The 27939-nt window shown below is 54.6% G+C and overlaps 6 protein-coding genes across 6 annotated transcripts; 4 read left to right on the top strand and 2 right to left on the bottom strand.

Annotated features, from left to right (window-relative positions):
* Positions 1-55: 55 nt before the first annotated feature.
* On the bottom strand, positions 56-2989 carry MRS44_002849 (uncharacterized protein; the record flags this gene model as incomplete). The annotated part of the gene is made up of 2 exons (XM_046272553.2): positions 56-2921; positions 2973-2989. 2 exons carry the CDS (start codon positions 2987-2989, stop codon positions 56-58), a joined length of 2883 nt encoding a protein of 960 aa, XP_046136961.1.
* A 268-nt stretch (positions 2990-3257) lies between these two features.
* On the top strand, positions 3258-4426 carry MRS44_002848 (uncharacterized protein; the record flags this gene model as incomplete). Its single annotated transcript, XM_046273514.2, has 5 exons — positions 3258-3319; positions 3376-3617; positions 3673-4095; positions 4145-4294; positions 4344-4426. The coding sequence occupies 5 exons, from the start codon at positions 3258-3260 to the stop codon at positions 4424-4426; spliced, it is 960 nt and encodes a 319-aa protein (XP_046136960.2).
* A 378-nt stretch (positions 4427-4804) lies between these two features.
* Positions 4805-5659, top strand: MRS44_002847 (uncharacterized protein; the record flags this gene model as incomplete). The annotated part of the gene is made up of 2 exons (XM_065622969.1): positions 4805-5194; positions 5246-5659. 2 exons carry the CDS (start codon positions 4805-4807, stop codon positions 5657-5659), a joined length of 804 nt encoding a protein of 267 aa, XP_065479041.1.
* Positions 5660-8588: 2929 nt separating this feature from the next.
* MRS44_002846 (uncharacterized protein) lies at positions 8589-12326 on the top strand (the record flags this gene model as incomplete). The annotated part of the gene is made up of 2 exons (XM_046278256.1): positions 8589-12042; positions 12094-12326. 2 exons carry the CDS (start codon positions 8589-8591, stop codon positions 12324-12326), a joined length of 3687 nt encoding a protein of 1228 aa, XP_046136959.1.
* Positions 12327-21488: 9162 nt separating this feature from the next.
* Positions 21489-22139, bottom strand: MRS44_002845 (uncharacterized protein; the record flags this gene model as incomplete). The annotated part of the gene is made up of 1 exon (XM_065622968.1): positions 21489-22139. The coding sequence occupies one exon, from the start codon at positions 22137-22139 to the stop codon at positions 21489-21491; it is 651 nt and encodes a 216-aa protein (XP_065479040.1).
* A 1292-nt stretch (positions 22140-23431) lies between these two features.
* Positions 23432-24678, top strand: MRS44_002844 (uncharacterized protein; the record flags this gene model as incomplete). The annotated part of the gene is made up of 3 exons (XM_046273513.1): positions 23432-23991; positions 24057-24499; positions 24551-24678. The coding sequence occupies 3 exons, from the start codon at positions 23432-23434 to the stop codon at positions 24676-24678; spliced, it is 1131 nt and encodes a 376-aa protein (XP_046136957.1).
* Between the last annotated feature and the right edge of the window lie 3261 nt (positions 24679-27939).

The raw sequence follows: 27939 nt of genomic DNA, 5'->3' as shown, positions 1-27939 counted from the left end.
TGCTTGAAATCTATGGTTTTGCTCTTCTTTTTCTCTACATCAACCTTGATCTACATTAAGCAACATGAACAAACGCCCTCTTCTTGGCGCTCCTCTCCTCGTTCTCCTCCTCCCATTTCTCATCCACATAGTCCTTGACGCTGCGGTCGCGGATCTGCATGCCCACCACCTTGAGGGCGGCAATGTTGACGCCCATCTCGTCCTTCTGGCGCTTGAGCGCCGCGCGGAGGTTGACGCGGATGCCGTCGAGCATCGTCTTCATGGTGCGGCTCGCCACGATCTGCTTGTGGTGCGTCTTGAGCATGAAGAAGAGGATGCGGCATGTCAGGGGCATGTTCATGGACCGCGCCGCAAACAGGTCCAGGAAGGTGAATAGGATGGGCACCGATGCGAATGGGAGCACCAAGAGGGCGTCGTGCAGTGCGGAGGCCTTGATGCGCTGGAGAACGGAGAGAACGTACGCCTCGGCCGTGATATTGCCCAGAGCCAGGAAGACGGGGTTGCGCTGAGGAGGCTGCGCGTGAGGGTTGGTGAGCTTGGCCTCCTCGTACTCACGAAGAAGGCTAAGGTCGGCCATGCCCATCTCGAGGGCCTCGGCTATCCGCTCTCCTGCCATGAGTGTCTCTGTTGTCTGTTTGCTCGCGGCGGCCACCTCATTGTTCTCATCCTGGGCATCAGGATCGCGCTCCAGGGAAGTTGTGAGCGTGCTCTCGTACAGCTCCTCAATCTCCTTCTCACGCTCTTCCTCCAAGAAGATCTGCTCCTCCGTCTCGTCCCAGACGCGGATGCTCTTGTCGTGGCCGGCGCTGACCAGCAGGTTACCGCTGTGGGCAACGGCGATGGCCCAAACCTCACCGTGGTGACCGTCGAGACGCTGGATCTGCTCAAACTTGTCGCCGTCCCAGTACCGGATGGTGCGGTCCTTGCTGCTGCTGAAGAAGTGGTGTCCGTTGCCATCCGAGTTGTGCGGCACAAAGGCGACCTGAAGGATACTGTCCTGGTGTCCAAAGAGTGCCTTGTGGCAATCTCCAAAGTCGAGGCCCCATATCCGGATGTTCTTGTCAGCTGAGCTCGTCACGATGAGCTTGCTGTCATACGAGATGTCCATGCTCAGCACAGGGAGCTTGTGGCCGTAGAGGTTGAGGTACAGCTTGAGTGAGTCAACAAAGAAGACCTTGACCGTGTTGTCCAGGAGCGCGACCGCCAGCAGCCTCGCGTCTGGTGAGAACTTGAGGCTGAGGATGTCGTCCGAAACCTTGAGCATTCTCGACTGTTGCAGCTTCAGCTTTGGTGTTGTCCTCCTCGTGCCCAGCACCTCCTCTTGAACAATCTTGAAATCCCAGAACTTGGCCGTCTTGTCGGCACTTCCAGAAACGACAGATTTTCCGTCAGGATGAACGTGGAGAGACCAGATAGCACCCTCATGGGCATCTACACTGTCCAAGAGAGCCGCGGAAGCAACATCGAAGAGCTGCAATTCACCGCTCTTAGTGCCAACCACAACCACCTTGTCTCCAGGGAGGAATGAACAGCAGAGAGCATAGCCGCACTCGAAAGTTCGAATACAGTTTTGCGTCTTGATGTTCCAGATCTTCAGAGTACCATTGGATGCCGACGCCAGCATCCTATCGTCTGAGCTAAGCGACAAGGCTCGGATGTCTGTTCGGTGGCCAGGCAGCTCCACAGAGAGCGCCCTTGTATAGTCAGGGGCATCCTTCTTCGACTTTTCGCTCTTGTCCTTGGGTGACAAGCTATAGTACTCGAGGAGGTTGTTTGTGGTGCCTACTAGCAGGTGAAGATCTTTCTGTCCAGTTGGTACAGCCCAGTCAACAGAGCGGACCTTGCCTCCTGTCCGCACGATAACGTACTGAACAAAGACATCGCTGATGTCAGCCTTGGAGACATCAACTGGCTCTTCACCCGCGTTCGCCTCCTCTTCAACGGCCTTGGCATCCTTTGCCTTCTCACGACGTCTTCTCCGCTTTCGAGCCAGCGCCTTTTTGATCTCGGCCTCTGAGCGTATCCTCCATACGTCCACTGCCTTTTCTGAGCCGTGGACTGCAAAGTAGTCCTTCTTGGGATGGAAGATGACTTCGGTCGCCTTGTCTTTGCTTTGTCGGTGCAATGTGCCTCGGTCTTGCAGGAACTGTGCTGCAGCTGGCATATCCACCTTGCGAGCGCTGAGCGCAAGGCCATCGGCATCCAGAGACCAGACCTTGATTTCGCCATCGTTTCCGGCTGTGACGCATCCGCTATAGTCAGGGGATAATCCAAGCGCCCAGCACTCGCCGTTTGTTTGAGAAATATGGGTTTCGATGCAATGCCTTGACGACAGATCCCAAAGCTTGATAAGAGAGTCCTTTCCAGTAGTCAGGAGGAACCCCTCCGAGGCTCCCTCACCATCGAGGACCATGGCCTGCGCACCATCTTCATCCTCAACCTGAGGCTCTGGCTCAACAAATTGAAGACCTGTAACCTGATCCTTGTGTCCTCGCAATTTGAACTGGCCAACCTCAGCAACCAAATCCCAGATGATGATGTCCGTGTCCTTGGAACCGCTGGCAAGTCTGACGCCAGACTTGTCGAATGCCAGCTTGGTGATCGCAGACTTGTGGCCGTTGAAGTTGAGAATGACGGACGAGATCTTGCTATCCCAAAGTCGAATACTGCCATCTTCGTAGCCCACGGCAAAAACGTCCTTGTCGGCTTTGCTTTGCGCGATCGCCGTCGCAGGCACAGAGCAACGCTCATCTCTCCAGCGGCTTAGCAGTTCGCCCTTCTTGATATCCCAGCAAAGAACTTCCTCGTTCACAGCGACTATCGCCTGTCCCGCGCCGGTTCCCGTTCGATCCTTGGACGACCAGACCAAGTTGGAGGTCGCCGAGGCGACGACGCCAAAGGACTTGCCATGTTCGTATTTCCTGCGCGAAAATATGTTAGCTTAGGTCGCTTAGATATCCTTCTCAACTCACAGATATGACTTGACCATATTTGCTGGATTGCGACCAGAATTGGCCTTTGCCGACGATGTCTCTTACAAAAGTGCCCAGAATCTTTCCTCCATCCCACGACTCGAGATGGGAAATTTTCTTATCGATAAGCACAGGCAATGCACGGCTCCACCAGAAGCTCCACGTCACGTGGGCGGCTGGGAGCTTGACGTGCCTCTACCACGTAAGCCCCACTACCAGGCGTCACCTACCTAAGCTCCCAGGAACGACGAGAATCAGGGGAGCGCAAACGGACCTTTCGACAAGATGCTTCTTCTAGACTACCAGAACGTGCTGATTCAGTCGGTCCTGACTGAGAGGTTCTCGGGGTAAGCTTGCGCACTCCAAATCCCCTGAAACGGAAGCTAATAGCATCGTACGTCAGTGCCCCTCCCGCCTCCATCGACCAGACGGTCAGCGACTTCGACGGCGTTACTTTCCATATCTCGACCCCCGAGACCAAGACCCAAATTCTTCTTTCGATCCAAATAAGATGCTTCCCGGACCTCGTCAAGTACGGAGCTGAGGAGGTTCTCCAGCGAGAGTATGGCGACTACGTGGCACCGGTTGAGCCGGGCTTCGACTTCTCCGTCCTGGTGGACCTGGAGAACCTCCCAGAGTCAAAGGGTAGAGCTGCCAACGCCACCAAACTGCGGAGAGCTCAATGCTGATTGTTGACCAGAGGAACGTGATGCGCTGGCCCTCAAGTTCGCTCTCCTGAAGCGCAATGCTATGGCTGCGCCGTTCGAGCAGGCCTACCAGGAGCACTACGCCCTGAAGGAGGAGGCATCCAAGTTCACATCCGAGGAGGCTCCCCAGGGCGTGCAGGAGGGAGGCGAGGTTAAAGCGATCCACTATCGAGAGGAGGAGGCCATCTACGTCAAGGCCAGCCACGACCGAGTCACCGTCATCTTTAGCACCGTGTTCCGAGAGGAGACAGACCGAGTGTTTGGCAAGGTGTTTATCCAAGAATTCGTCGACGCGCGACGAAGAGCAATTCAGAACGCCCCTCAGGTCCTCTTCAGGAACGACGCCCCTCTCGAGCTGCAGGGCGTTCCTGGAATTCAGAACACCGACTCTGGAGACATTGGATACGTAACCTTTGGTATGTTCACCAAGGTGTGGTGTTTGGGGATTGGCTAACCACGACACAGTTCTCTTCCCCCGACACCTCACACCTCAGCGCATGGGCGATGTTATTTCCCATATCCAGACCTTCCGTGATTACTTCCATTACCATATCAAGGCCTCGAAAGCATACATTCACTCCCGTATGCGAAAGCGAACTGCCGACTTCCTCCAAGGTGAGCCCCTAACTTCCCCATTTATGGCATTGGAGCTAACAAGACCCAGTGCTGCGCCGCGCCAGACCCGAGAACGAGGAGAAGGAAAGAAAGACGGCAAGCGGCAGGACCTTCAAGGTGCAAGGAAACTAAGCATTGGCGCAGGAAGAGGTGGAGTTCTGTGTCAATGGTTATAGATGCGAAGCTAGACGTGATCTATCACTGAGGGCGTGATGGGGCAGGTAGACGTGGTGGTCGAGCAGGAGTGTAGCTATGGATGAGCCAATGATACTATAAAATTCCATATACCGAACTATGTGTCAGTCAAGTATCAATCGTGTTGTCAAGCTCAGGCTGAGAAGCCTTCTCAATTGGCACTCTCACTGGTGGAAGCGTTCGCCTGAGGCACCCAATTAGCGTAGGGGACTCAAAAGTCCAGGGTCCTTTGTGGCTCGAGCTAGGAGACATGCCGATACATGCCGATCTTTCTGATACAACACCAAGCACAACGGCCCTCGGGTCGCTACAACAATGGTATGGCCGTTCGGATCGCAGAGTTCCGACAAGGGCAATGAGGGGAAATCCCAGGAACAGACGAAACGACCAGCCGTGTCATGGACGCAATCGCTAGGCAGCCCTGACCCGGATCCTTTCGCTGCCGCCAAAGAGTGGGCGCCTACGGTTTTGTTCTCGCTCACGGGTCTTGCTGCCCTGCAATTGTACGCAAATTACCTTCGCCGTATACCTGGAGCGGCCTATGTTCGACCCAACTTCTTTCGCAACAGGAGTCTCTTTGGTCGAGTCACGAGCGTTGGCGATGGTGATAACTTTCACTTCTTCCATACCCCAGGCGGTCGGGCGGTGGGCTGGGGCTGGTTGAGAAAAGTTCCAGAATCTCGCAAAGAGCTGAGAGGCCGGACGGTATGTGTACATCCATCAACTACACCCAAATCAATACTAACAAACTCATAGATTCCCATCCGCATCGCCGGTGTTGACGCTCCCGAAGGCGCCCATTTTGGAAAGCCAGCACAGCCATTCGCAGCCGAAGCTCTCGACTGGCTGACCAACTACATCCTCAACCGCAACGTCCGAGCCTACATCTACAAGCGAGACCAATACGAGCGAGTCGTGGCGACGGTCTATGTGCGGCGGTTCCTGTTCCGAAAGGACGTGGGCCTGGAGATGATCAAACGCGGACTGGCGACGACGTATGAAGCAAAATCCGGGGCCGAGTTTGGGGGCATGAAGGAGGTCTACGAAAAGGCGCAGGCCAAGGCTAAGCGGAAACGAAAGGGCATGTGGTCTGGCAAGCCAAGCGAGTTTGAGAGCCCGAGAGAGTACAAGACGAAGTGGGCGGCACATGATAAGAGCAACAGCTCTTGAAAGGAATGGATTTGTGCACTAACGGATTACCCAAAAGTACGGATATGGTTCGCATTGCTATTGCAGCGTCCTGGCATGAATGAATGAACGAGTCAATGTTGAAAACCATGGCTGATTCAAATGGACAAGTCCTTGAATGGCATAGTGTCGACGACCCATGTGATGCTATTCTGGTAATACGTGCACATTTACTCCGTACTTCCCGTCAGATCTATTAAAAGCAAGGCTTGGCCCAGAGATCCATCCCTTGGGCGGGAGGATTCAGACCGGGCCAGCTGGAGAGAAATAGCATGGAGTCCCCCAACGACGGCGATCATGCATCGTCATCCTGAGTCAATTCAAGGGAGACACGTTGGCGGGCTGTGGCCGTGACACCGGCACAGCCTGGCACCCGTAATCTGCCAATCTAGCGGTTGCTACGACACGGAGCAGGCAATGTTTCCAGGCAAGGGATCCGACAACAAGGTCTGAAGCGGTCTCAGACAACCGTTTGTCTCGCCGGTTGATGGTTGTGTTCGGTGTTATGCGCTTGTGGTTGTGTGTAACACTAGCGATGGATTGGTGAGTCTGTAATGGCTTCAGAGTATTCAATGGATGTGTATACGGCTCCAAGCTCATCAAGCTCACACAGACGCAGTAGATCGAGATTGCCTGCCTATGCATGCAGAAACAACGAGGAACATGTCGTATAGAATCACGTTGTCTTGATCACCATTTGCTCCGTCAATTTCACATTCTCGCGGAACCCATGTCTGAGACATGACAACCAACGAGGTGTAGTGCAGCATGATGCTTCGGCCAAGAAGCCCCCCTGCCTTCCTCCCAACCTCCTGAGTTTAGTGCGCCACCAAGGTGACAAAATAGGCAGATGGCTTCTTCGTTCATGAAGCAAGAAGCTGCTGGTGGGTACCTGGGTCAAGGAAAAACGAGACACCAGTACAAACATATTAGCTTACCCTTCCCTAAACATAGTCAATGAAAGAAAGAAAAATAAATAAGAGGGCTCTAAAGTATTGTTATTTTTATGATGTATTTCTTAGAAATTTATTAAACTTATAGAAAATTATTTATTAAATCTTAGATGAGTTTGTTAATACTCTCTGCCGTGCCTGTGTCTCGTTTTTTCCTTGACCTACGTGCCTCGTAAGAAGCTGCTGGTGGGTTATTGTCCAGCTGTTCAACGAGCCTAGACCCCGGCCAGCGGGTCATCGCATGCGGCCCCAGCATGGATTCAACGGTAGGGAACGAATGACGAGCAACAGCTCAGCGGTGAAAAAACGATGCTGGGCTTTAGTACGAACGAGTTAATCATGCACTGCACAGGAGACGTTGTATCCGTACCTACATGCTCCGTAGGAGATCCGGCCTTTAGCAGGCATTCGCGTGTCTCTCGTTTGTGTGCTGTAGAAGCAGGTCTGCGGCGGGAAGGAGACCAGAGCTGCAGCTGCAGCGCGCTCCACTAAATCCCCTGACCATCGACAACGACAAACCACCTCCCGCCTCTTCTCTCTCCCAATTCTCACCTCATCCTTTCGCGAGAATCCTTAGCCGCGAGCGAAGGGGATCCTTACCTTGCAAACCTGTCATTCGTTTTCTCTCTTTCTTTGACCCTCTCCTTCCCTTCCTTTCTGCTTGTTTGCATTTTCCCCGTCCGGGCTGTGTGACGTACGTACGTACCCGCCCACGTCGACTCGACAACACAGCACAGCGCAGCACATCCAAGCCAAATTGGCACACCTTCTTTTTCCGCAGCAGCTTCGTCTCTGACCGTCACTCGCTACCTGATCTCACCTCACCCACTCACTCGTTAATACTGCTTCTGCTTCGCCTCTGTTATCTCGACCCGTCACCGCCTCTCGACAGACGTTGTGACTACCAGGTCATCCAACTGCAGGATCCCGAAACTCCCGGCCAACTATTGCAGTCCTCTCATTCCAACCCAGGTCGACCAGGAGACGTGTTTCCTGTCGCTCATTATTCGAATACCTCACCCACCGGCGCGTTCCTTTGAGCAAAAATTCAACGCGAAATCGCGGCATCACCCTGCATAAAGGCAGAATTGTCCACACAATAAACTGTCGCCGCTGACGAGTCTCTTTCATACGACGACGAGCCTCGCCAGCAATCAAACTCTCGGAGGGTCCTCCCAAGCTCATTGGTGTCGCAGCTTGATTAAGGTGGCGCCCTAACTCTGGCCCGCTCCCGTGGTCGCGATACGTACCACCGGTCGGTCATACGTCTTGTCCTCCCTTGTGAAAAAGGTACGACTCTTTTTTCTAATTGTCTGTTCCACGGCAACACCACAAACTCAGCGGCTATGCATGCGTGCAATTCGATTTGAGATCCCCTTCCCGTTTTTACTTCTCTTCTTTCGCTCCTGGCCAACGATTGGGGCAACTCGTGGTTCGTCGTCATCTTACATCCAGTCACTTCAGGTACCGGCTTGCAGTAGAATAGGGGCCTAACCGAGTCGGGCTAGTAGCAAGGTTCTGGAAATCCAGTGCACGTTCTCGAGGACGGACATCTCCATCGCAAGCAATTTCCCGCATACGTGCTCTGCTGAGCTGCACTGCCAGCAGTCGACTTGGATCCTACATCCCACTATTTCGACCGCGATTGCGTGCCAAACGACGACTTCTTGACGAGCGACTGCGATTTCGACGATTAGAACGACCGAGTTTCTCGATTTTACCGAATTTTTACACCCCGCCAGTTCCAGCAGCTTTCGCCTCCATCTGCGGCACTCCCGCTCAGCACCAAAAAACGCGAACCGTCGCCCCTTGAGATGGCCCACTCTTGAACCTGAGATGCATGTACGAATAAATTCAGCACCGACGACAGCAACAAGATTCGACCCTCCCGCGTCGGGACGCACATCGCAACCAGCGACGAGATTTGCCTTTTCGATATCCAGCGACAGGAGATAGTTATGCGATTGCCTTTTCAACGGCGTGGCCCATCGGCGCGCCAAAGCCACGGGCTAGGCTCCATTCTAGGTCCCAGCCTGGTGGCTCTAGCAGCTGTGGCCCCATTCTCGCATGCCATTACTTTCAATCCGGTTCCCTCACCGAATCTTGACTTCTCGAAACTGGGTAGGATCGGCGTTGTTGGAGATTTTGATGGTATTTCTCTCTACGAGTATGAGGGTCAGAATGAGCGCCCTCGCAGCGCCAATGGGAGCGAGTCACTCCTGGCTCCGATGCCCAACGGCGCTTTTGCCTCGATCGTGGCTACCGACGCCTCCATCCGGGCCATGTGCACGTTCAAGCTCAGCAATGGGGTAATGCAGGGCGTGGTAATAGGTGGTAATTTTACGAGCTTGGACGGCACACAATCGAAGGCGGTGGCCCTCTTCAACCCAAACACGACCGAAATCACACCTCTGGACGGACTCGAAGGCGAGGTTAACGCCCTGTTGTGCGACGAGGAGCGAGATACGGTCTATGTGGGAGGTAACTTCAAGGGTGCCAACTCTACCAACGCTATCGCTTGGGTTGGCACAGATGGCTGGACCAACTTGCCATTTGCCGGTTTCAATGGCCCCGTCAAGGCCATCACCAAGGCCTCAAACGGGCACATCATTTTTGGTGGTACATTCACGGGACTAGGAAATTCCAGCACGCCGAACGCATCGAACACACAGGTCATCAATCTTTCCACAGCAAAACTCAGCGACCAGAACGGCGCATCTGGGACCGAACCCAAGGATATCGTTTGCCCTGGAGCGTCGTCTAGCTCCTGGTTGCTTCAGAACAACTCACCCGGTTACTGGGAAGCGGATTTCTCTTTCGGATTTGCGCCCACCAAGCTCAGACTTCGAAATGCCCAGGGCGACCATGGCACCAAGACGTTCCGATTTCTCGCCTACCCCATCGACGGCATCATGAACCTGACCTATGTTGATCCTGACAGCGGCAACAACGTGACCTGCACCAGCGAGTGCCCCCTTCGCAACGACGCCGAATACCAGGAGTTTACCTTTGTTAACAGAGTCGGCATGAACAAGTTCCGTATCGCTATTTCTGAGTGGTATGGCAACGGAGGTGGTTTAGCGGGCATCGAACTGTTCCAGAGCGACATTTATTCTTATGCTGTTAGCGCCTTCAATGAGCCTACATGTGGAGGAGTCCAGTTCCCAGCTTCGGCATCTCACACAGGCCCCTGGAAGGTTGCTCCATCTCTGGAAAGCAGCTCCGACTACCTCGAGGCTGAACTCACCCGCGACTATGACCCAGATGAGGTCTTTGTCACGTTCTATCCCAACATCGAGGAATCCGGCAACTACTCGGTCAACTTGTACACCCCAGGCTGCCAAGCTGATGGAACCTGTTTGACCAGAGGCCGTGTTAACATCACCGGAATCATGTCAACTGGATCTGACGAGGAGTCCAACTTTACCACGACACTGTATCAGACAAACAACTTTGACAAGTACGACCAGATCTACTTTGGATACATCGAGAAGAACTCGGACTCGTTCAAGCCTTCCGTCACCATTCGCCCCCTTGCCGGCCAAGACGTTGACGCCCTTACGATCGTCGCACAGAGAGTCGGGTTCACTTTGATCAACTCGACTGGAGGTCTTAACGGCTTGTTTGACTTCGACCCCGAAGTAGCCGTCGTCAACACATCGTCTCTCACGAACTCGCCGATTAACAAACTCGGCGCCAGCTTCGACAGGGCCTCTGGTGTCACAACCCTAATCACTGATGATAATGTCACATATGTTGGCGGCAACTTCACGTCCAAGGACCACGACAACATTCTCGCCATTATTGAGAACGATGACGTCAAAGAGCCCGGCGGTGGCCTCAACGGAGAAGTCTTTGCCATGTACCTCAACGATACGCAGCTCTACGTCGGCGGAGATTTCTCCAACACTCAGACTGGACCTGTCAAGGGTTTGGACAATGTGGCCGTATACGACACCAAGGAGGACAAGTGGAGTGCCCTTGGCGCTGGCGTTGACGGCCCCGTTGAGCATGCTGTGCCACTAACTATCAACATCACGCAGGATACCCCTGAGGTGGTTATTGCATTTACCGGATCCTTCTCTACGTGCAACGCATTTGGCGATTACGATGCTGTCTCAGTTGATGGCTTCGCCATTTGGGTTGCTTCCAAGGGCACTTGGCTCCAAAACCTTGAGGGTAACTACCCTGGTTTCACTGGCTCGCTCACGGCTGCCATTCTTGACCTCCCGATGGGCGGATCGCTCTATGCTGGCTCCCTGTCATCTGCCCAGTTCGGCATCAATGGCGCAGCTACTCTTTCGAATGAAGGCCTGGGCCAGTTCCCCTTGAAGATCCGCACTTCGTCTTCGTCTTCCAACTCTTCGACCCTGACTCGTCGCGATGTCAGCTCGATGAAGAACGATACGACCGGTGTGATGACTGGCATTTTCTACGACGAGGATGGTCACAACATCACCGTCCTTGCTGGTCACTTCACGACTGAGTCGTCAGACGGCAAGACGATTGAAAACATCGTTATCCTTGAAGATGATTCCGTGTCGGGGCTTGGGTCTGGTATCTCGAGCGAATCCACCTTTGCCGCCCTCGCCATCCGCAGCGGCGTGCTGTTTGCTGGTGGCGATATCAGCGGCACCATCGATGAGACGGATGTCAAGGGTCTCATCTCCTACGATTTGACATCCAAGAGCTTCACCAGCCAGCCGCCGTCTATCTCAGGGGCCAACAGCACTGTGGCAGCCATTGCCGTTCGTCCTGGTTCTGCCGATGTGTACATCGGTGGTTCATTCGAAAATGCCGGTGCCCTTGAATGTCCTGGTCTTTGCACCTACAACGTGGACTCTGGTCAGTGGAACCGCCCTGGCAGTGAACTCGAGGGAACTGTTTACAGCCTGCTGTGGGTTAGCAAAAACCAGTTGATTGCCGGTGGTGATCTTCGCGGCAATGGATCTGACCAACGCTTCCTGGCAAGCTGGGATGCCAAGAAGGAGGAATGGACCAACTTCCCTGGTGCGGATGACCTCCCCGGGCCTGTTGTGGTTCTCTCTCCTGCATCCAGCGATTACGACCAGCTTTGGGTGGCGGGCACTTCCCTCGAGGATGGCTCCGTCTTCATTATGAAGTACGACGGTGAGAAGTGGCACACTGTCAAGCCAGCCCTGTCTTCAGACACCATCATCCGCAGCCTTCAGGTCTTCACCGTGACTGAAGACCATGAGCAGAACGAGTTCCTGGACAAGAAGCAGGTTTTGATGCTTACAGGATCGATCGACATTCCCGACTTTGGGGTGGCATCAGCAGCCATCTTCAACGGCACGACCTATCAGCCCTATGCGCTGACCATGAAGGCGGGCAACTCTCCGGGAACCATTGCCGGCATCTTTTCGCAGAGAGATAACTTCTTCTCTGAAGGTACGTCCAGTGTGTCGTCGACCATGTGAACAGTTCTAACATTGTCTATAGAGAGCCACATGCCTCTGGTCTTTGTCATCCTCATCGGCCTTGCCATTGCGCTGGGTCTGATGCTCCTCCTGGTTCTGGCGGGCATCATTCTCGACCGCATCCGCAAGAAGCGCGAGGGCTACGCTCCGGCGCCGACGTCCATGTACGATCGAGGAAGCGGAATGCAGCGGATTCCGCCTCACGAGCTTCTCGAGTCGCTCGGCCAAGGGCGGAGCGGTGCGCCTCGCGTGTGAAGAAGAAAAGCCTCTGCCTCTCATCTTTGGAGGATATCGTCGTTTTAGCAAGTTGCATGCATGTCTGGTTTGATACTTTTGGCGTTTTGGAAAGGTGTATGGAATATCGGGCCAGGGAGGCCCATGCTATTTTCTGAAAGGGGGATCTAAGATCAAGATCCCAGCGAGCGAGCACACAAAGACCTTCTTTGACTTGAAAGACAGACGGTTGAAGGCTCCAACTCGAAACTATACCCCTACTTCGGCTGGATTTCTGGAGAGGGCGCCGCAAAAGACTCCCACCTACACTACGACTACCATCGCCTCGGCCTCGCGAGGCTCACCTTCTCTCTCACCCTCTTTCTTCCTTTTATCTCGCCTTCACTTCATGAGGTCATGACCCGTCGGTTAATGTTTACCTGTCTATTTTACCTAACTTCAACAACACGCGCATAGACGCCTTCTCTGTTGAGACCATTCCTTGCCACACACGGTCTTTCTTCGTTGTACATTATCTTCCAGCGCAGTCTCCGCCCTAAAGACTGCTGGGGGAGCCGAGGCCCGTTGGCCTCGTCCCTCTTTTGTTGCTCTATCTTTTTTTGAACTCTCCCATCTCAGCGAATTTTAGGGAGATAAGGCTTTGGGGGGATGGGGGGAACTCGTACGATGGATGGCAGGTTTCGAGGAGGTTGGTTTTGTGGCTTTAGCTAGGGGGGTAGATTTGGTCGAAAGCGCTTTTCAGAAAAGAGAGGCCATCTAGAAGTGAGATGGGAATCAGTCCACCTACCTATGATAGCTTAATCTGAATGGTGATAGTTTCTCAGACGTTCTCGACCTTGTCCTCATTCTCAGCCTTGAACCTACAGTAGGCTGTGGTAGGTTTGTCGGGCAACCTCGCGTAGAGTTTTTGCCGTGTGCCATTGGTAGCTAGGCCGTTCTAAGCCCTGTGTCTCTGGTCCTTTTGCTAGCCTGACGTTGCTTGTGTTGGATCGTAGTGTTTTGAAGGCGTAGCCCCCAGCTTCTAGACCTTGTGCTAACACGACGGGAGCAAGGGGATTCGCCGTTCTTTCGCACGATGATACCGTCACACTCGCAGTTATTTAAAGAGCCTTTTGTTTGGGGTCGCCTTACCGAGCGCCCCCATTTCCATCCTCCGTCCTTCACGGGGCCGACTGTCGATGGTGAGACGACACTCCGGAGAACTCCGATCGAAGTCGTATGCTATTTTCCTCCTTCCCTGCACCGGGAATAGGGTAATCGATTTGCCCTGGTTAGAGTTGCAATCCCCGTGATGTCCTTTGCTCGTGCGCCAGAAAGGGTCGAGAACGCTCTGGGGTAGCTTGGACGGAAAAGGGTCTGCCAGAAACGTGACGAGCTAGAGTGGGCTGATTCAACGGCAATTGTAATTGTGAGGCGAGCCGCACTGCCGCCTCTGGCTCTAGCTCTGGAGGATGCTCTCTCGTTTCAGAGGTTGGGCTGCGAGGGTGTCCCTTGCACAGACGGGTCGGGGTCCCGTGCCGCCTTGTCGAGGAATGCAATGCTCGTGGGATCTGAGAGTTCAACTCGAGTTGAGGTGAGGCGTTGTAGGTGAGAAGGAAGCCTAGACCCAGCGTGGCATCGGTTCGTAGCCTCAACTGAAGCAGAGATGCAATGGGCAACCTCATCTCGGCCGCTTCTCGGGCTTCTGCTGCTTGTCAACAGCCTCAACTCTTGGTGATGTCGTTGCAATTGGCGTCCACTGAACCTACCCTAGACTGCCACACAGGCAATATGGGGCCTTTGTCACCGGTACAGCGTCTGTCAGACTGTCGCAGATAGACTCAACGGGGGAAACAGCCGCCTCAGCCGCGGTGCCATTTACGTCACAATATCTTAGAAGCCCCGAGGCTGTGTGCGGTGCGGTGCGGTACGTTTGTGTTGTGTTGTGCTGTGTCTCTCCCTGCCTGCCTTGCCATCTCAGACACCGTCATGTCTCGGCGCTTCTCTTAGACAGTGACGACGGCTTCGTGCCCGCGGCGGCATCAAGTTGATGGGAGTCTTGTAACAAACAACGGCACTGGGCGGCATCGTGATGCTGCCAAGAAGCGCTGGTTTCGCGCGATGCAAAGCGCGGAGAGTAGCCGCATGTACTGTAGTCTGTGCAGTGGGCTACTGCGTGCTGTGACGGCTTTGGTTTGGGACGAGAAAACAAACTCGGGACCATCCATGGCTTCTCCCGCGGCAACCCGAGCAAGGCACAGGCTTGATTGACGTTGCTTGTGATGCAATGGTTACACACTGGTAAGCGATAGACGACGTCGATGCTGAGAATATACGAGGCGCAAGGAGAAAACAATACAGTAAAACATGGCAACACAACACAGTACAGCCTTGGATCTTCTCTAGCCTGGTCGATCGATGACGCTGCAGACATTCCTGGCCAAAGGTTTGGTGAAAACAGCACCCACCCATCCCCATGGGCGAGGAACGCTTGCCAGCCAACACAGCCAGGATTCCAGGAGTGACGAGTAAACACCAACCTTGATGCTCCATGACGCAAAGCCTGCCCCCTCTCGACGCGCCGGTCGAGCGGTGCGAGGACGGATGTAGGTGGTACTGCGCGCTGCACTGCACCGCACCGCACCGCACCGCACCGCACCGCACCGCACCGCACCGGTGATGGTAGGGCCAACAGCAGCATCACGGACGGACAAAGAACTCTGAGGCTGAGAGGAGACTCTCCTTATCGATCCAGCGCCGCCACGGCATCATCCGTGAGACCCAGTATCTCTGTCGTGATCCGGCGCTCTGGGATGGGAGCTAGCGGGGGACAAAATACACGAGACTGAATTGGCTGTGCCCTCACCTCCCTGAGTCTCGTGTTTTATGTCCCCCGCTGGGGGAGCTTACGTCCCACGGAAACGCCAGTAAGTGCGTGCGCAGTTCAATTCAGTTCATCTCATCTTGAGACGGAAGATTCCGCGTCAAGCAGGAAGTTGGCCGATCGATATACAGCCTTGCAATGAAGCAAACACAACCCCGGATTTTGATTGGCATTGGCATCCACAGGTAGGTTGGTTGGCTGGCAATGGTGGCAGGGCGCGGTGCAGGCGAAATAGAGTAATTACTCTTCCTAGTTGCCCAGACAGGGATGGGAATCACTGGAATCCCATATCGAGTCGACAACAGGACGAAATTGGAACAAGGCGTTCCGGGAAAGCTAGAGAGCAGCAGAGCGTTTTGCATGTCTCGGCGACATCGCGGGTCAATTGACGCGCCCGTCAAGCCACGTCTTCTTAGTTTCGACGACAAGCAACGCCTCGACAAGACCCCCCCTGGGCCTGGGTTAGCATGTGCAACCTTGAAGTACTGTAGACGACTCTCAACGTGACGTGACATTGTGAGCGCAGATTGCGGTTTGCACGACTCGAGACAATGACGGAATTCTGCCTGCCTGACTGGCTCATGACCAAGTGACCCAGCGACCCAGTGCGTGCTCCACGACCGGCTGCTTGCTCGCTGCGCTGACAGTCCCAAATGACTGATGAATCTCCTACTCTTCTCGTCAAGACCGCCGGGGTAGACAATGGGGGCAGCAGTGGAACCCCCCCTTTCGGCACTGAGTCGGTAGCGCGCCTTCACATCTGAGACAGCACAACAGCCAGGCGAGACGAGCGGGAAGCGCGCAGGGATCAGGTCAAGTACCGAATGGGGGAGGCAGAGAGAGAGGCGCCACCCCAAATGTCCAACTCCAACAAAAGCGCTCTCCGAGCTGCTCCGGTTCACCGGAGGGCCTCGGTTTGTGACCTGCAAACCTAGAGCGCACCAGATGAACCCTCCAGCTCCTGTCCTTGGCCTAACCCCTAGACCTAGTCCCTGATGGGAATCGGTCAGCCCAACTCGGGTTCAGCGCTTCAGGGTCCTGTCCGCCTGCCCGCTGTCCCTGTTCAGATGGCGCCCTGTAAGCCTCGATCGCCCTGCGCAACCATGCCTCTGCCGGCAGCATGCTTGCTTTTTTCGTCTTGTCAACAGACAGCCACTAAACAACCGTTTCCCATCCCATCCATACCGCCTGCTCGATGCAACGATTGCCGACAAACATGCTAGAGCTCTTTGGTGATTTCTGCTGCCTCGGTGAAACATTTCTTGTTCGGCCTAATCTCCAAGTCACCTTGCTGGGCGCTTGGCTTTGCCTTTTTGCTGCCTCCCCTGATGATCTTTTGCACAGCATCCTTGACTCGCCTCGCCTCTGCCGCACCGCACCCCGTCCTCGCAAAGCCTTGAACCCGAGCTCTTGGAACCCCTTTGCCGTGGCCATGGGACATGTCATGTCGCTCGCCCGTTCGCGAGGTACAGTACCGTGCAGTAAGGTTCGGTAAGAGGAACTTCCGATGGCAAATGCCTGGCGGACAGACACCCGACTGGCCATGGCCTCAACAACTCCTTGAGCCAGCCGGCACCATACTGCGCACCGACCTCTCTCGTCGTCTAGTTTTGTGAACCGTAGTTGAGCAATGCCCCCAATTGCCGCGTCAGCAGGGCCAACATGAATGAGTGAGCGAGTCCCTGGCTCAGACGAACGGGGTACTGTAACAAGCCCAACCGGGTCTTCAGGGACCTGTCCGATGACCCGCCATCGGGATACCAAAAACGCTCACTGCCATCTCCATCCATATCTCTCTTGGTTGAATGCTCCACTCGCCTTACAGTACCCGCCAACTTTTGACTCCAGTACCCCGTGCGTCCCTCAGTCAAGAGCTCTCATCGGCTTCTGTGCCTTGCCTTGTGCACCGTCGCCGAGTTATGCTAAGGTTCCTTCTCCCCGTGGCGTCGGCTTTTCTGCCTCCCGGCTGTTAGTTGCACGCCAAACATGCACCGGCTCCCGCAGGCCCCGCCTTGGTGTCCAGTGTAACCATTGCTGTAAGTACTTGCCCGCCACGGCGACTGGCGTGCTTTTACTCCGTACGCACCGGCCGAGAGGCCCCGGAGGCGAAAGTTGGGCTGAGATTGTGTCTTCCGTACAGGCCGTCTCTCTTCCCGATTGTGCCTGACTCTCACTTCCGTCCCTTTTGCCTTGACGTCATTCGTCCCCCCTCTTTTTCGGGGGCTGGCAAGGGTGCTTGTTGCGAGCCTGTGGCGGGCACTGCGCAATCGGGCATGCCCTGCCATGCCAGCCTTTTCCTCCAACAGATAGATCATTGTAAAAGCAGGTTAAATTGATGCGAGATAGGAAAGACCGGGGCTTGGTCTTGGCACTCGTCTTAAGAGCTTGTAGGCGCGAGAAAATGCTGGGGAAGTTGAGGGTCTTGATCACACTCAACCCATCCTATGCGATCCATATTATTTTGCTTAGACAGATGTTTATCGCAGTTCTTACCCAGCAGAACGGTTCGCACAACGTGAATCGTGAAGATCATCACCGTCTTGGACTTTGTAGCACGTGTTCTGTGGACTGAGCTTCTGTGCTGTCGGATCCTTCACCAGTGCGACGGGTCGATACTGAACCAGCGCAGTAGGATCTACATGTAAGAACCTGGGGGGCAGAAAGCGCCGGCATCGCTCATCATGGCCGGTCTTTTCCTATGTTTTAGCGTCAGGTTCGTTTCCAACGGATCTTGTGACCGGGAGCAACAGATCGCATGTCAAGGGTGTCTCAATCTCATTTCAACGTGACCGTGTATCTGAATCCGGCTGCGTAGTGACGATCTGAATCTGACCGGGTTGGTGGTGTGAGCAGTCGACTGTTTTCCCGTCCAAAAGGTCTTGACTGGCGGTGGCCAATGGTAAACTGCAGCCGTGACTGATAGGGCTCTGGTATGAGTCGTGCCAATGTGTTCCTTCTGGTGAGGTTGAGCAGCTTCTCCTGAACATTGCGGTCGTCCCGTGTGAGTGCAGGGCGCCTTGTATCAGGTGTTGTTCTTCGGGAGCCCCGAAGCCTGTCGGATGACTTGCATCGAATTGACCTGTCGAGTATGTCAAGGCCAGTCCGAGGAGTTCATCTCGAGTAGCTCGACTCAAGCATCCATCACGGCGTAGCACCTGGGGCGTAATCGCATCACCAGCTGGTGAACTCTGGGGAAACACCCCAGAAACGATGAGAACAAGCTCAAACCTGCGCCTCCGGCTCTTCTTTCGCTGTAATTTCTTCAAAACCCACATGCTAATCTTGAAGGCGAGATGAGGCTCAATGAAACAAAGTCCAACGAAAAAGAAAGCCTAGTCAAGGAAGACAAGAGACAGGCAGCTTCGGGTCTCTGCCGTTGAGGTTGCACTCGTCGCCTTTGGTGTCCTGGGGCATGTTGAGGCGGGCTGGGGAATGCTGGTCGATTCTGAGACACACCCATGTCCTGAAATCGTGCTCTGACTGGCCTTATAGCCCTGTCAATCTGCCTGCCGAACCCACATTGTCCATACTTGTGATCCTTTCAATTTTCCAAGAGAGATGAGAGCTTTTGAAAGCTCCGTGGCTCGTTTGGTCAACCAGGCCTCTCTCTTGACAGGTGCTGTTCTTCGGACATACCCAGCTTCTAGAAGACTTCGGGCATGCAACCTCATTGCATGATTGCGATATTGCGCATGTTCATGCGGTCTGCCTGCATCTGCCGGTAACATGTCGCGATCGACACATCGTCAATCTCGGGTATCTTGTCCAAGCAGACTAGGAGAGAGCACCAAGCTTGACTTGGAAGTGTTGAAGGTCGAGAGGGTTACGTAAAGCACCGCCGTTTTGCCAATTATTGACTGGAGCTTGGCATTGTATAGCTCCAAGTAAACCAATCTTCCTAGAAGGCCCATTCTCTGTACCGCGGTGCCCCATTTCGTGCGTTCAAAAGCCGGATCGACGCCATAAGAGTAGCGCTGGGCGGCGATAGCTTCGGCATCGCTGCTAAGGTATAGATTCGAATGCCGGGTGTCTTGATGATCGAGCGAGATCTAAGAGATAACCACAATCAAAAGGCTTCCGGGGTCCCTTGCAGGTGCGTGTTTCACGCATCCCTTTTCGGCCTCCGACGCTCGAATCGGGATTAGTCGGGCAACTTGGTCCATGCCACCAAAGAAATCGGAATAAGCGCAAACTTCTTCCAGGCTCGGCCGGAATCCGTATCAGACACTGGCGACTCGCCACAACGGGGTCAACAGACAATTGAAGACAGGAAACGTGGAGACGTCTTCGAAGGAACTTGCTCCTGACGTCTTCGTCGGCCAAGGTGGTGTGGTAAGAAAGTGTAAACCCAGAACGGGGAACATGGTGTTCGTTTTGGTGTGCTGGCTTCCACTATGGGTGGCACCTTGCGAGCCTAATGTCGTCAGAACGGGTGAAAAGGGCAACCTTGAAACTCAGTCAGGGTCGCGGTCGTGAATAGTCGATGCTGGCGCCTCTGCTTCGAATTCGGGCCGCTCTAGGTGGCGTTGAACGCGTGATGATGAGCGGCAGATTGCAAGTATAGTCGATCCTGGGTTGAGAGGCTGTAGGTAGCAAAGCCCTTGCTGGCCATTGATGAGCCAAGTGTTAGCTTGTGTCTTCCATTACCACGTTCCATTCTTCTTCGAACAGGAGGGCGCAACTCGAGCTACCCCCCGCGAGCTAGTTGCTCTCAAAGGTAAAAGCGCCGCCGCAAGGCTCGCACACCTTTGGAGGCTAGCATCCGGCCGACATAGGAGAGGCGAGTGAATGATCAAGATTGAGTGGGCAGACTACGTGTCAAGGCTCGGATGGAGTGAATTGGCCGGTGTCGAAAACTCGGGGGCGGTCTGTGGTGACTGGCTCGGGTGCTGTAGTTGGTGCCGCCGCCCCATGTCGCGGCCCCCATATCCCATGTCCCATGTCCCATGCTGGACTTTCCTGGTGGTGGCCTTTTGGGTTTCCCATGCCGGGTCGCATCAGCTTTGCGGCCTGAGGCAACAGATCCTTATTCCCGTGGCGGATCGAGGTGAAGAGGAGGGTGTGCTCCGTCTTCAACTGGCTGCGACAGCGGGAACCCATGTCTAGCTTGGGCGCCACTCCCATCATCGGGTCAGCGAACGGGCGGGCCAAGCGGACACCTGTTGATGCATTGGGGCCTCAGGCGTCGACAAGGCAAGGGAAGAGGAAGGTCGAAAAGGGTAGAGATGCAGTAGCATGAGCAGTAGCTGTCATGCAGAGGGAGCATTTCACACGCATGAATCCAGTTGCGGTGATGAGGATGAATGTGACTGAAGATGGAGAGGAATTGAAGGAACATGTACTGTGTCGTAATGAATTAGATGGGAAGGAACAACCTCTCTGCTTGCCTTCTGTACCTACCTACACGCACGTGGAGGGCTTGGGGCTCCCCGTACAGTGCGAAAGATGGTAAGAATAGAGGGGAAGAGTTCAAGTGCCATTGAAATGTGCTGTCGAATACAGTCAAGCACAGTGCGAAGCTCATAGATAGACTGGCTTCTAAACGCCGATATATCCCAATTCGTTTCTGTGCTCACACACAAAAAAAACACACCAACAGCACGCACACACGCACTCACTCACACTCGCACTGGCACACACACGACCACCCTAACCCCAACACGCCCCTCCCCAAAGGGGCATTTTGGATCTCAGAAGCCGTTCCCCGAAGTGGAGGCGGCGTTGCGCTAGCGAAAGGTCCCAGGATGGGGCGAAATCGAGCACAGGGCGAAGCCAAGCACGCCAAAACAGCCATCACACAGCGTTCAATCCAGCATCCTCAAGCGCGAGCGCCAGCGCCAGCGCCAGCGTCAAAAAAAGATTGGGTACAGCGCAGTAACTAAACTGCCGTCAACAAAACAAAAAAGACCCTATCCCAAGGCCGGCCGCACAGTCTGTTGAACTGCCCCTGGACACTGTCGGAATACGCGAGCAAAAGGTCCGGCAGGCAGAACGGCTTCAACCACCACTAGCATGTGCTGGATTGGTATTGACGCTACGGCATGGTCCAGCATTGGGTCGGTCACTCATTGCATTATCCGCACTCGTCGGATGCTACCCCATGAGCAGAGAGCACCATGTATGTAACCGTCGCCAGAGCTCTACTGTCCCCCACGAGGGTCCAAGAGCCGCGACGGACGGTCAGTTACAGCAGCTACCTAGGTGTGCGGTGCAGTGCAGTGCAGTGCAGGCGAAGCACGGGGAAAGGCGACAAAAGAGGGGAACGACACAGAGAGAGGCTTTCAAGGAAGCAAAGCCGACTCGCGGCGCGCGATATGGCATCACTGCAACACCACCTCAGGCATGGTGCCCTGCTCCTCTGACGCTGTCCCACCCCGACTCTGGAGCACGATGACGGAGATGCCAAAGGTTCTCAGGGTTTTGAGGTTCGTGTGGCCTTGCCCGGCCTTGCCTGCTATGGGCCCTGTGAGAGACGCCGCGGCATCTTGGAGAGGGGCCACAACGTCAGTCGGTTGCCATGCTGGGCCACCCTGGACGACTGATGTCAATGCCCCCTTTGTCGCCCTCCACTCGCGCCCTCTGATGGGCCGTGGGCATGCCTCTTGCTGGCCCCCCCTAGCGCCGTCTCCAAAGGCTGTTTCAATTCCTTCACCGTCTTGCGTTCCCAGTGTTTCTTGTCTCGTTTCTGAGTTCCACACACACTCGCCCTGGTACTGTCTCTTGACGTACCTTACGTCAGGGCTCTCATGGGTAGACACCCTTCCGCGACAGGGGCGCCCTGTGGCCGACGCCTCCCGGGAAGCCTTTGGCTGTCGTCGAGGTATCCGGTACGTCTCTGGCTCCTCTCCCACACAGCCCGGTCTCCCTTGGCGTTGCTTGTTGACGTGGGATCCTTGATCTCTTCCCCATGACCCGCAGTGCACGACTCGACGACGCCCACCAACCAAGCCCGCTGGAGCAAAGAAGCTCATTGCCAAATTCTCAACGCTAAACAAGCCCCGGCGGATCCCTCGATGCTGCCGTTGAGTGGCTTGGGGGACCCTCGATTCCCACCCGCCGCCCGCGTCGCAACAAGTCATCCGCAGGCACGCTACCAGACGACTCTGGCAAGCCCTCCCATTCATTCTGCTTGACCAGACCCTGCATAATCCCGCCTTGTCCGCCGTCCACCTCAACTCCCAGCCCGGTACGTCCCCGGCGTCCTTTGCAACCCATCTGAGACCCTCCACATCAGTGGCGTTCGTTCGTGGGCCTTCGAGCTTGGGGGGGCGGGGGTCCCTTTGCAAACTGCCGTCCTTAGCCTTACCCACCTCCTCCAACTCTGTCTGCTCTGGTCTCTGGTGTCTTGCTGCCCTCTGAAGCTGCTGCTGCCACACCCCTCCCTGCAAGTTGTGACCCAGCGTACCCCGTAATCATGCCCCGTCTGCCATCTTGCACCCCCTTTCAGATTGGCAGAGGTCGCTCGCGGTCGACATTCTGCTGGTCAGCGATTCCCCCGGGGGATTAAACGTATAAACCGTTGCCCTCGTCGCTCGGACTGAACGAAACTCGATCAATTCTGTTCCAGAGAGCGTGCAAATCACCTCGAAGGAATCTACCCCAACTCGCAAGACGACGTCTCACAACTACATCACCTCGCTCAACATCTTGGCCGGCTTTGATGACCCTGAGGGGCCCTTTCCAGGATTTCTGACCAAGTCGCCTCGATACCTCGCTGATCTCTGCGCCGTCTGGCACCGCGGACGCTATCTGGGTGCCGTGGGCTGTCAACTTGACTTGTGGATTAGAGGCCATCATCTTATGCAGCCCACAACCCCCCCTGGTCTGTTACTTGGTCCTACGACCCTACCTCATCGCACCAACCCTGTCGCCTCAGCCATTGCGAAAGGACGTCCGGCCTGCCGATCACTTAGACCGGAGTCGTCACACCTTTTTTCTTTCTGAGAGACGGGGGATCTCCACTGTTCTCCCGCAGCCCAAGCCCGTTTCCAGAGGCAGATTGACGCACGTCAATTCACACCAGACACTTAAGACTTCGCTGATCCCACCTTGGCCCCGACTGAACTCCCCATAACATCTCCAACCTTGACGGGATCTTCTTGTCTCTGATCTGTGTCACCGACTTGGCTTTTCTTCTAGTCGGGATCCCGCATCTGATCAACAAACCTTTTTTTCCTACCCAAAACCAAACCTCGCACCGATCTATGTTGATACGGTCTCCAAACACCACTATACACATACACAGTCCTGTTAGCAAACCAACATGACCATGACGCTCGACACTACTCAGCAGCGGTTCGGCCCTTCGTTGAATTTCGACTATTCAGCCCCGGCACAACCTCCTGCTTTCTCGAATCCATGGTCGTCGTCGTCGCCCCCTCAGCCTCCTCCTGCTGGCGGTGGTCTTTTTGTCGGCAGCCAGCAGCCTCTCAACCCCAACATGATGGCCGGCAAGCCTCCCCAGCACAGCCGCGCGAGCACCAGCAGCGCATCATCAATGGCATCCTACGGCAACTCAATGCCAGTTGCGAGTACCTCTGCAGGTATGCCGGACATGTTACGACTTCCGTCGATATATGGCGGCTCTCACCAACAGTATGCTCACTCATCCAACTCAGATCTCCTCACCCTCAACCGCATGCAAACAACGTCTGCCGCATATGGTGACCCGACTTACACAACATCCGCCTCACCTGTGAGCGGCCAATTTGCGCCCACGTCGGCTGCCCCTTACGAGACTATGGGTTATGCCCCAGCTCCCGTGCGACCGCCGCCCTTCGGGCTTGCTCCTGACAACGATCATGCCAGGAGGTTCTCTCAGCAGTAAGTGACCCCAAGGGAAAGGGACCTGAGATGGCCCATGAACCACATACTAACAACTTGGGCAGAAGTATCCAGGATGAACGGAGGAGTTTTGCCGACGCTCTCGATGCCAGCCATGGCATGCTGGCCATGAGCCAGGAGACCCCTCGAAACATCTATGGGGCCCGAAGTGATCGTTCCTCCGTTGATTCCTATGGATTCCCCTCTACCCACTCTACCAGTTCCTCCATCTCCTCCAGTGGCAACTTTAGCTCGTACTATGGCGACTCGGTGTCAGATTACTCTACCGCAGGCTCTGATATTGAGTCGGTGAACTCGAGGACGCTGCCCCGGCCCCAGGGCCTCATGGCTTCTCAGATTCCTCCCGCTCCCCAATCCATGATGGGCCAGTTCAGCTCCAAGGTCTCGTCGAGCACCCAGAAGAAGCACAAGTGCAAGGTCTGCGACAAGCGATTCACGCGACCCAGCTCTCTGCAGACTCACATGTACAGCCACACAGGCGAGAAGCGTATGTATCCATGGTGTGTTTGGAAAGCGCAAAATCACTAACATTGAATAGCCTTTGCATGCGAAGTCGAGGGCTGCGGCCGACACTTTTCAGTCGTGTCTAACCTCCGCCGACACCGCAAGGTTCATCGGGGCGACGCTCGCTCTGAGGCCGGCTCTGAGGATCACCACTCGGACTGATTCGATGACATTTCATGACTACGCTTTACTTTGAACCCACACGAGCTTGCGACGACTCGAGGTTCCAACCTTTTTCTGCCTTCATTCGGTCACGCGAACGAGTGCAGCCCACGTCGGGTTCTGACGAATGGCGAAGCGACGACAGTCGAATCGACCAGAATTACTGATATTTAATTGCTCTGATTTTTACCAACAACACCTGCAAATATTACATTACTACAATGACGGCTTAGCGCGGCATAGAGAAATGGGTCACAAAAGGCTTGGGGGGATGAGTGGGATCCATGGGTCGGACGCGAGGGGGCGGCGGACAACGGCGGTGTATACGATTCGAGTCGATCGCTTTTTCGGTGCATGGGGCTGCTTTCGAGGTCAAGTCCCCATCCTCGGGATTTTTTATCTGGGTATTTGGGACATTGGGATGGGATTAGGTGGAGTGGTGGACCGACCTACCGATACCCTTCCACACGGCGTTCCTGGAGTCGGGCCTTGTTGAGGTCTCTTGAGAGTTTCTGGTCTTGTTTTTTTGTTGCTTGTGGGCACGGCACACCAACGAAGCCTTGTGTTATACTTCAAAGCGATCGCTTTTGCCGGATCCTCTTCGAGAAACGTGGGATCAGGGCACCACTTTACAAGATGTGTTATTGGGGGAGACGATGATGGATTGTACTATTAGTTTCTACTGTTACGGTCATGATATACCCGGTTGAGACGGCACACAGCTTTGATTCTGTCCCGTAGATGGCAGATGCATCCAAGAGCTCCAAGGGCATGCAGGGCAGAGAAGATGGCGATCAGAAGACCGGGCGACGACAAAGCAAAGTTGATTATTGATGAGGGGGGCATAGTCTATAGAGAGCGAGTTGACAGCGTTGAACGAACGAACAAACAAATGAGATTGACTTGAGCGACACTTGAGTGTGAATGGAGTCATTGAGTGAGTGAGTCTGTGTTTATGCCCCTTAATGGAACGACTAGAAGGTCGCCTGACAAGATGGAGGTCATGTCACTTGCCCCCACCGACATGGCAATTTGAGAATTCCCATATTCTGGATAGAGCGACGATCTCTCGGAGCGGCCCTGACTCGACGTACGATGAGAGGGTTGGGATGGGATGAGATGGGCTGCCCTGGGCTGCGCTGCAAAGGGGGGCGCACAGGAAATAAGCGCGAAGGCGGCTGGGCCGTTTCCGCACCCCCTCCTGTAATCGCAACCGTGAAAGCCCCTCCCCTCCATCCTTTCAAGACAGGCGCCCAGCGAATAGCCGCAGGATGCCCTCTCTTGACGCCCTGCAGCAGTAGACGAGAGGCGGCGTTGCCGAAGAGCTAGGGGAGGGGTTAATTAGAGTGCTGTGTGCTGCTGTTGCTATCTGGTGGTGCGATAAGGCAGAGATACAGAATGAATGGATGGATGAATACGATAATCTCATGCGATGGGTGCCCCTATTTCGAGCTGTCTGTCTTCAGTGTCTGTTCTGTTTGGCGTGGAGCAATCGCAGCACAGGACACTCAACAAGCAATCAATCACACGCCCCCAAAGACAAAATATCTAGGGGGCGTTGAATTGGACCAACTCGGGACATGGCAGGGTCGATCACGACCCGGGATGGGAAGGGTCCGGCGTTTCAGAGCTCGACAATCCCTGCCGCAAGAGGCATCGCCATCTCGTCGGGAGACGTTGTCAAGACAGGACAAGCTTTGTGGGGTGGGGGATGATGAGCGTTGTTTTCACGATTGATTGATGAGATGGAGCCTTGTACTACGGTGAGTCGAATGGTTGAATTTACCGGGAGGAGGGATTCAAAGTGGGAGGGGATCCTTGACGGAGATGAAAGATGGGGATTGAATGGTGTTGTGCTTCGGGATGGACCCGACTGAGTGTTTTGAGGCTTGGGAGAGAGAGAGAGGGAAAGTCGTATTTGGAATAATTTGAGATTGGATTTCATGGCATTTGATGCGTTGGATGCAGGCTGGTATTGGCAAAAAACTTGACTCTGTCTCCCTTACTTTTTTCACCTACTTCTCTGCCCTACTGTTTGGTTTCGTATCTCATATCATCCAATCTCATCTCATCTCTTTTCACTTTCTCCTTCCTGCAAGGCCATTCCTTACCGCTCATCAAGCAAGAGGTGGAGAAGAAGCAAAAGAAAAATGAGCGCGCTCCGATTCCGCCTTCACCTACCCCTTGCTCCCCTGCCAACTCTCCCGCACGTCCTTGCTGCAGTTCCCCCCTTCTTGGTCAAGCCCGATCTTCAGACCGACCGGGCGTGAGTGAGGGAAAAAAAAAACGCCACAGTGACTGGGATCAGTGATTTTCTGACCGTTGGGTTCGCGGGAGAGAGATCTGAGGAAGCATATCGCGTACGGAGCACCGTTGAGATTCGTAGTGGTCCGTAGGTGATGTTTTACATACATGCTCCATCTCACCTACTTTCTCAGCTGCATTCATACCGCCCTGCTGAATCCATCATGGTCTGCATCTGCTGCAGAGTGGGAAAACCCCTCTTTACCTGAAAGAGGACCCTTTTTTGGTCAAAAACCCCTCCAGCTCCGCCGTCCACGTAGGGCAACTCGTCCAGTGGCAAAAGGGACGCGACAAGGAGGTACAGTCCTGGAGCAATATAGGATAAATGCAAATGGCGGGGATGAAAGGATGTCACTTTTCTTCCTTCCCGATATTGAATGGATGGCATGACTTGTAACAATGTGACAGCTTTGTCCCGCCCGCCGCGGCCTGGCTGACATGTGAGGCGTCTGGGAAGACGGAACGTGAGAGATCCGGCGCCGTAATAGCGGTTTTACCAGGTTCTTGATGCCCCGCCAAGGGGGTTACTTCTCGTGATGATGGCAAGATGCGAATGTCTTCAAAGGCGAAAAAGAAACCCAAATCCCCTCCAATGTCCCCTTGACGATCTCAGCTGATGCAGACGTGGCTGATTATCGAGGGTCCCCCAGCCTCGTCTAAGCAAAGAACATGTCAATTGGAAGGATTCCGTACAGACTCAAAACGACGACAATGACGGAGTCCCGTGGAGTATGACGTCGACGGAGAAATTCGCCTCCCCCCGTCCGCGTTTGAGAATTAAATCGGGCGCCGATCAGGGTCCTGCTTAGCAGGAAAGTCAGAAAAGTTGCGCCCGGGGTGTGTGTGTGTGCGAGGTGCCAAGGTTTGGTTTACGACGTGGAGAAAGGAGAGAGAAAGAGAGATTAATCAATCGGTCACAAAAGAGAATGGCGGTGGTGGTGGTGGTGGTGCTGCATG

The sequence above is a fragment of the Fusarium solani genome (genome assembly GCF_023522795.1).
Source record: "Fusarium solani strain SB1 chromosome Unknown bctg00000001, whole genome shotgun sequence".
Taxonomy (NCBI): domain Eukaryota; kingdom Fungi; phylum Ascomycota; class Sordariomycetes; order Hypocreales; family Nectriaceae; genus Fusarium; species Fusarium solani.
This window is presented reverse-complemented; position numbering and strand designations above follow the sequence as displayed.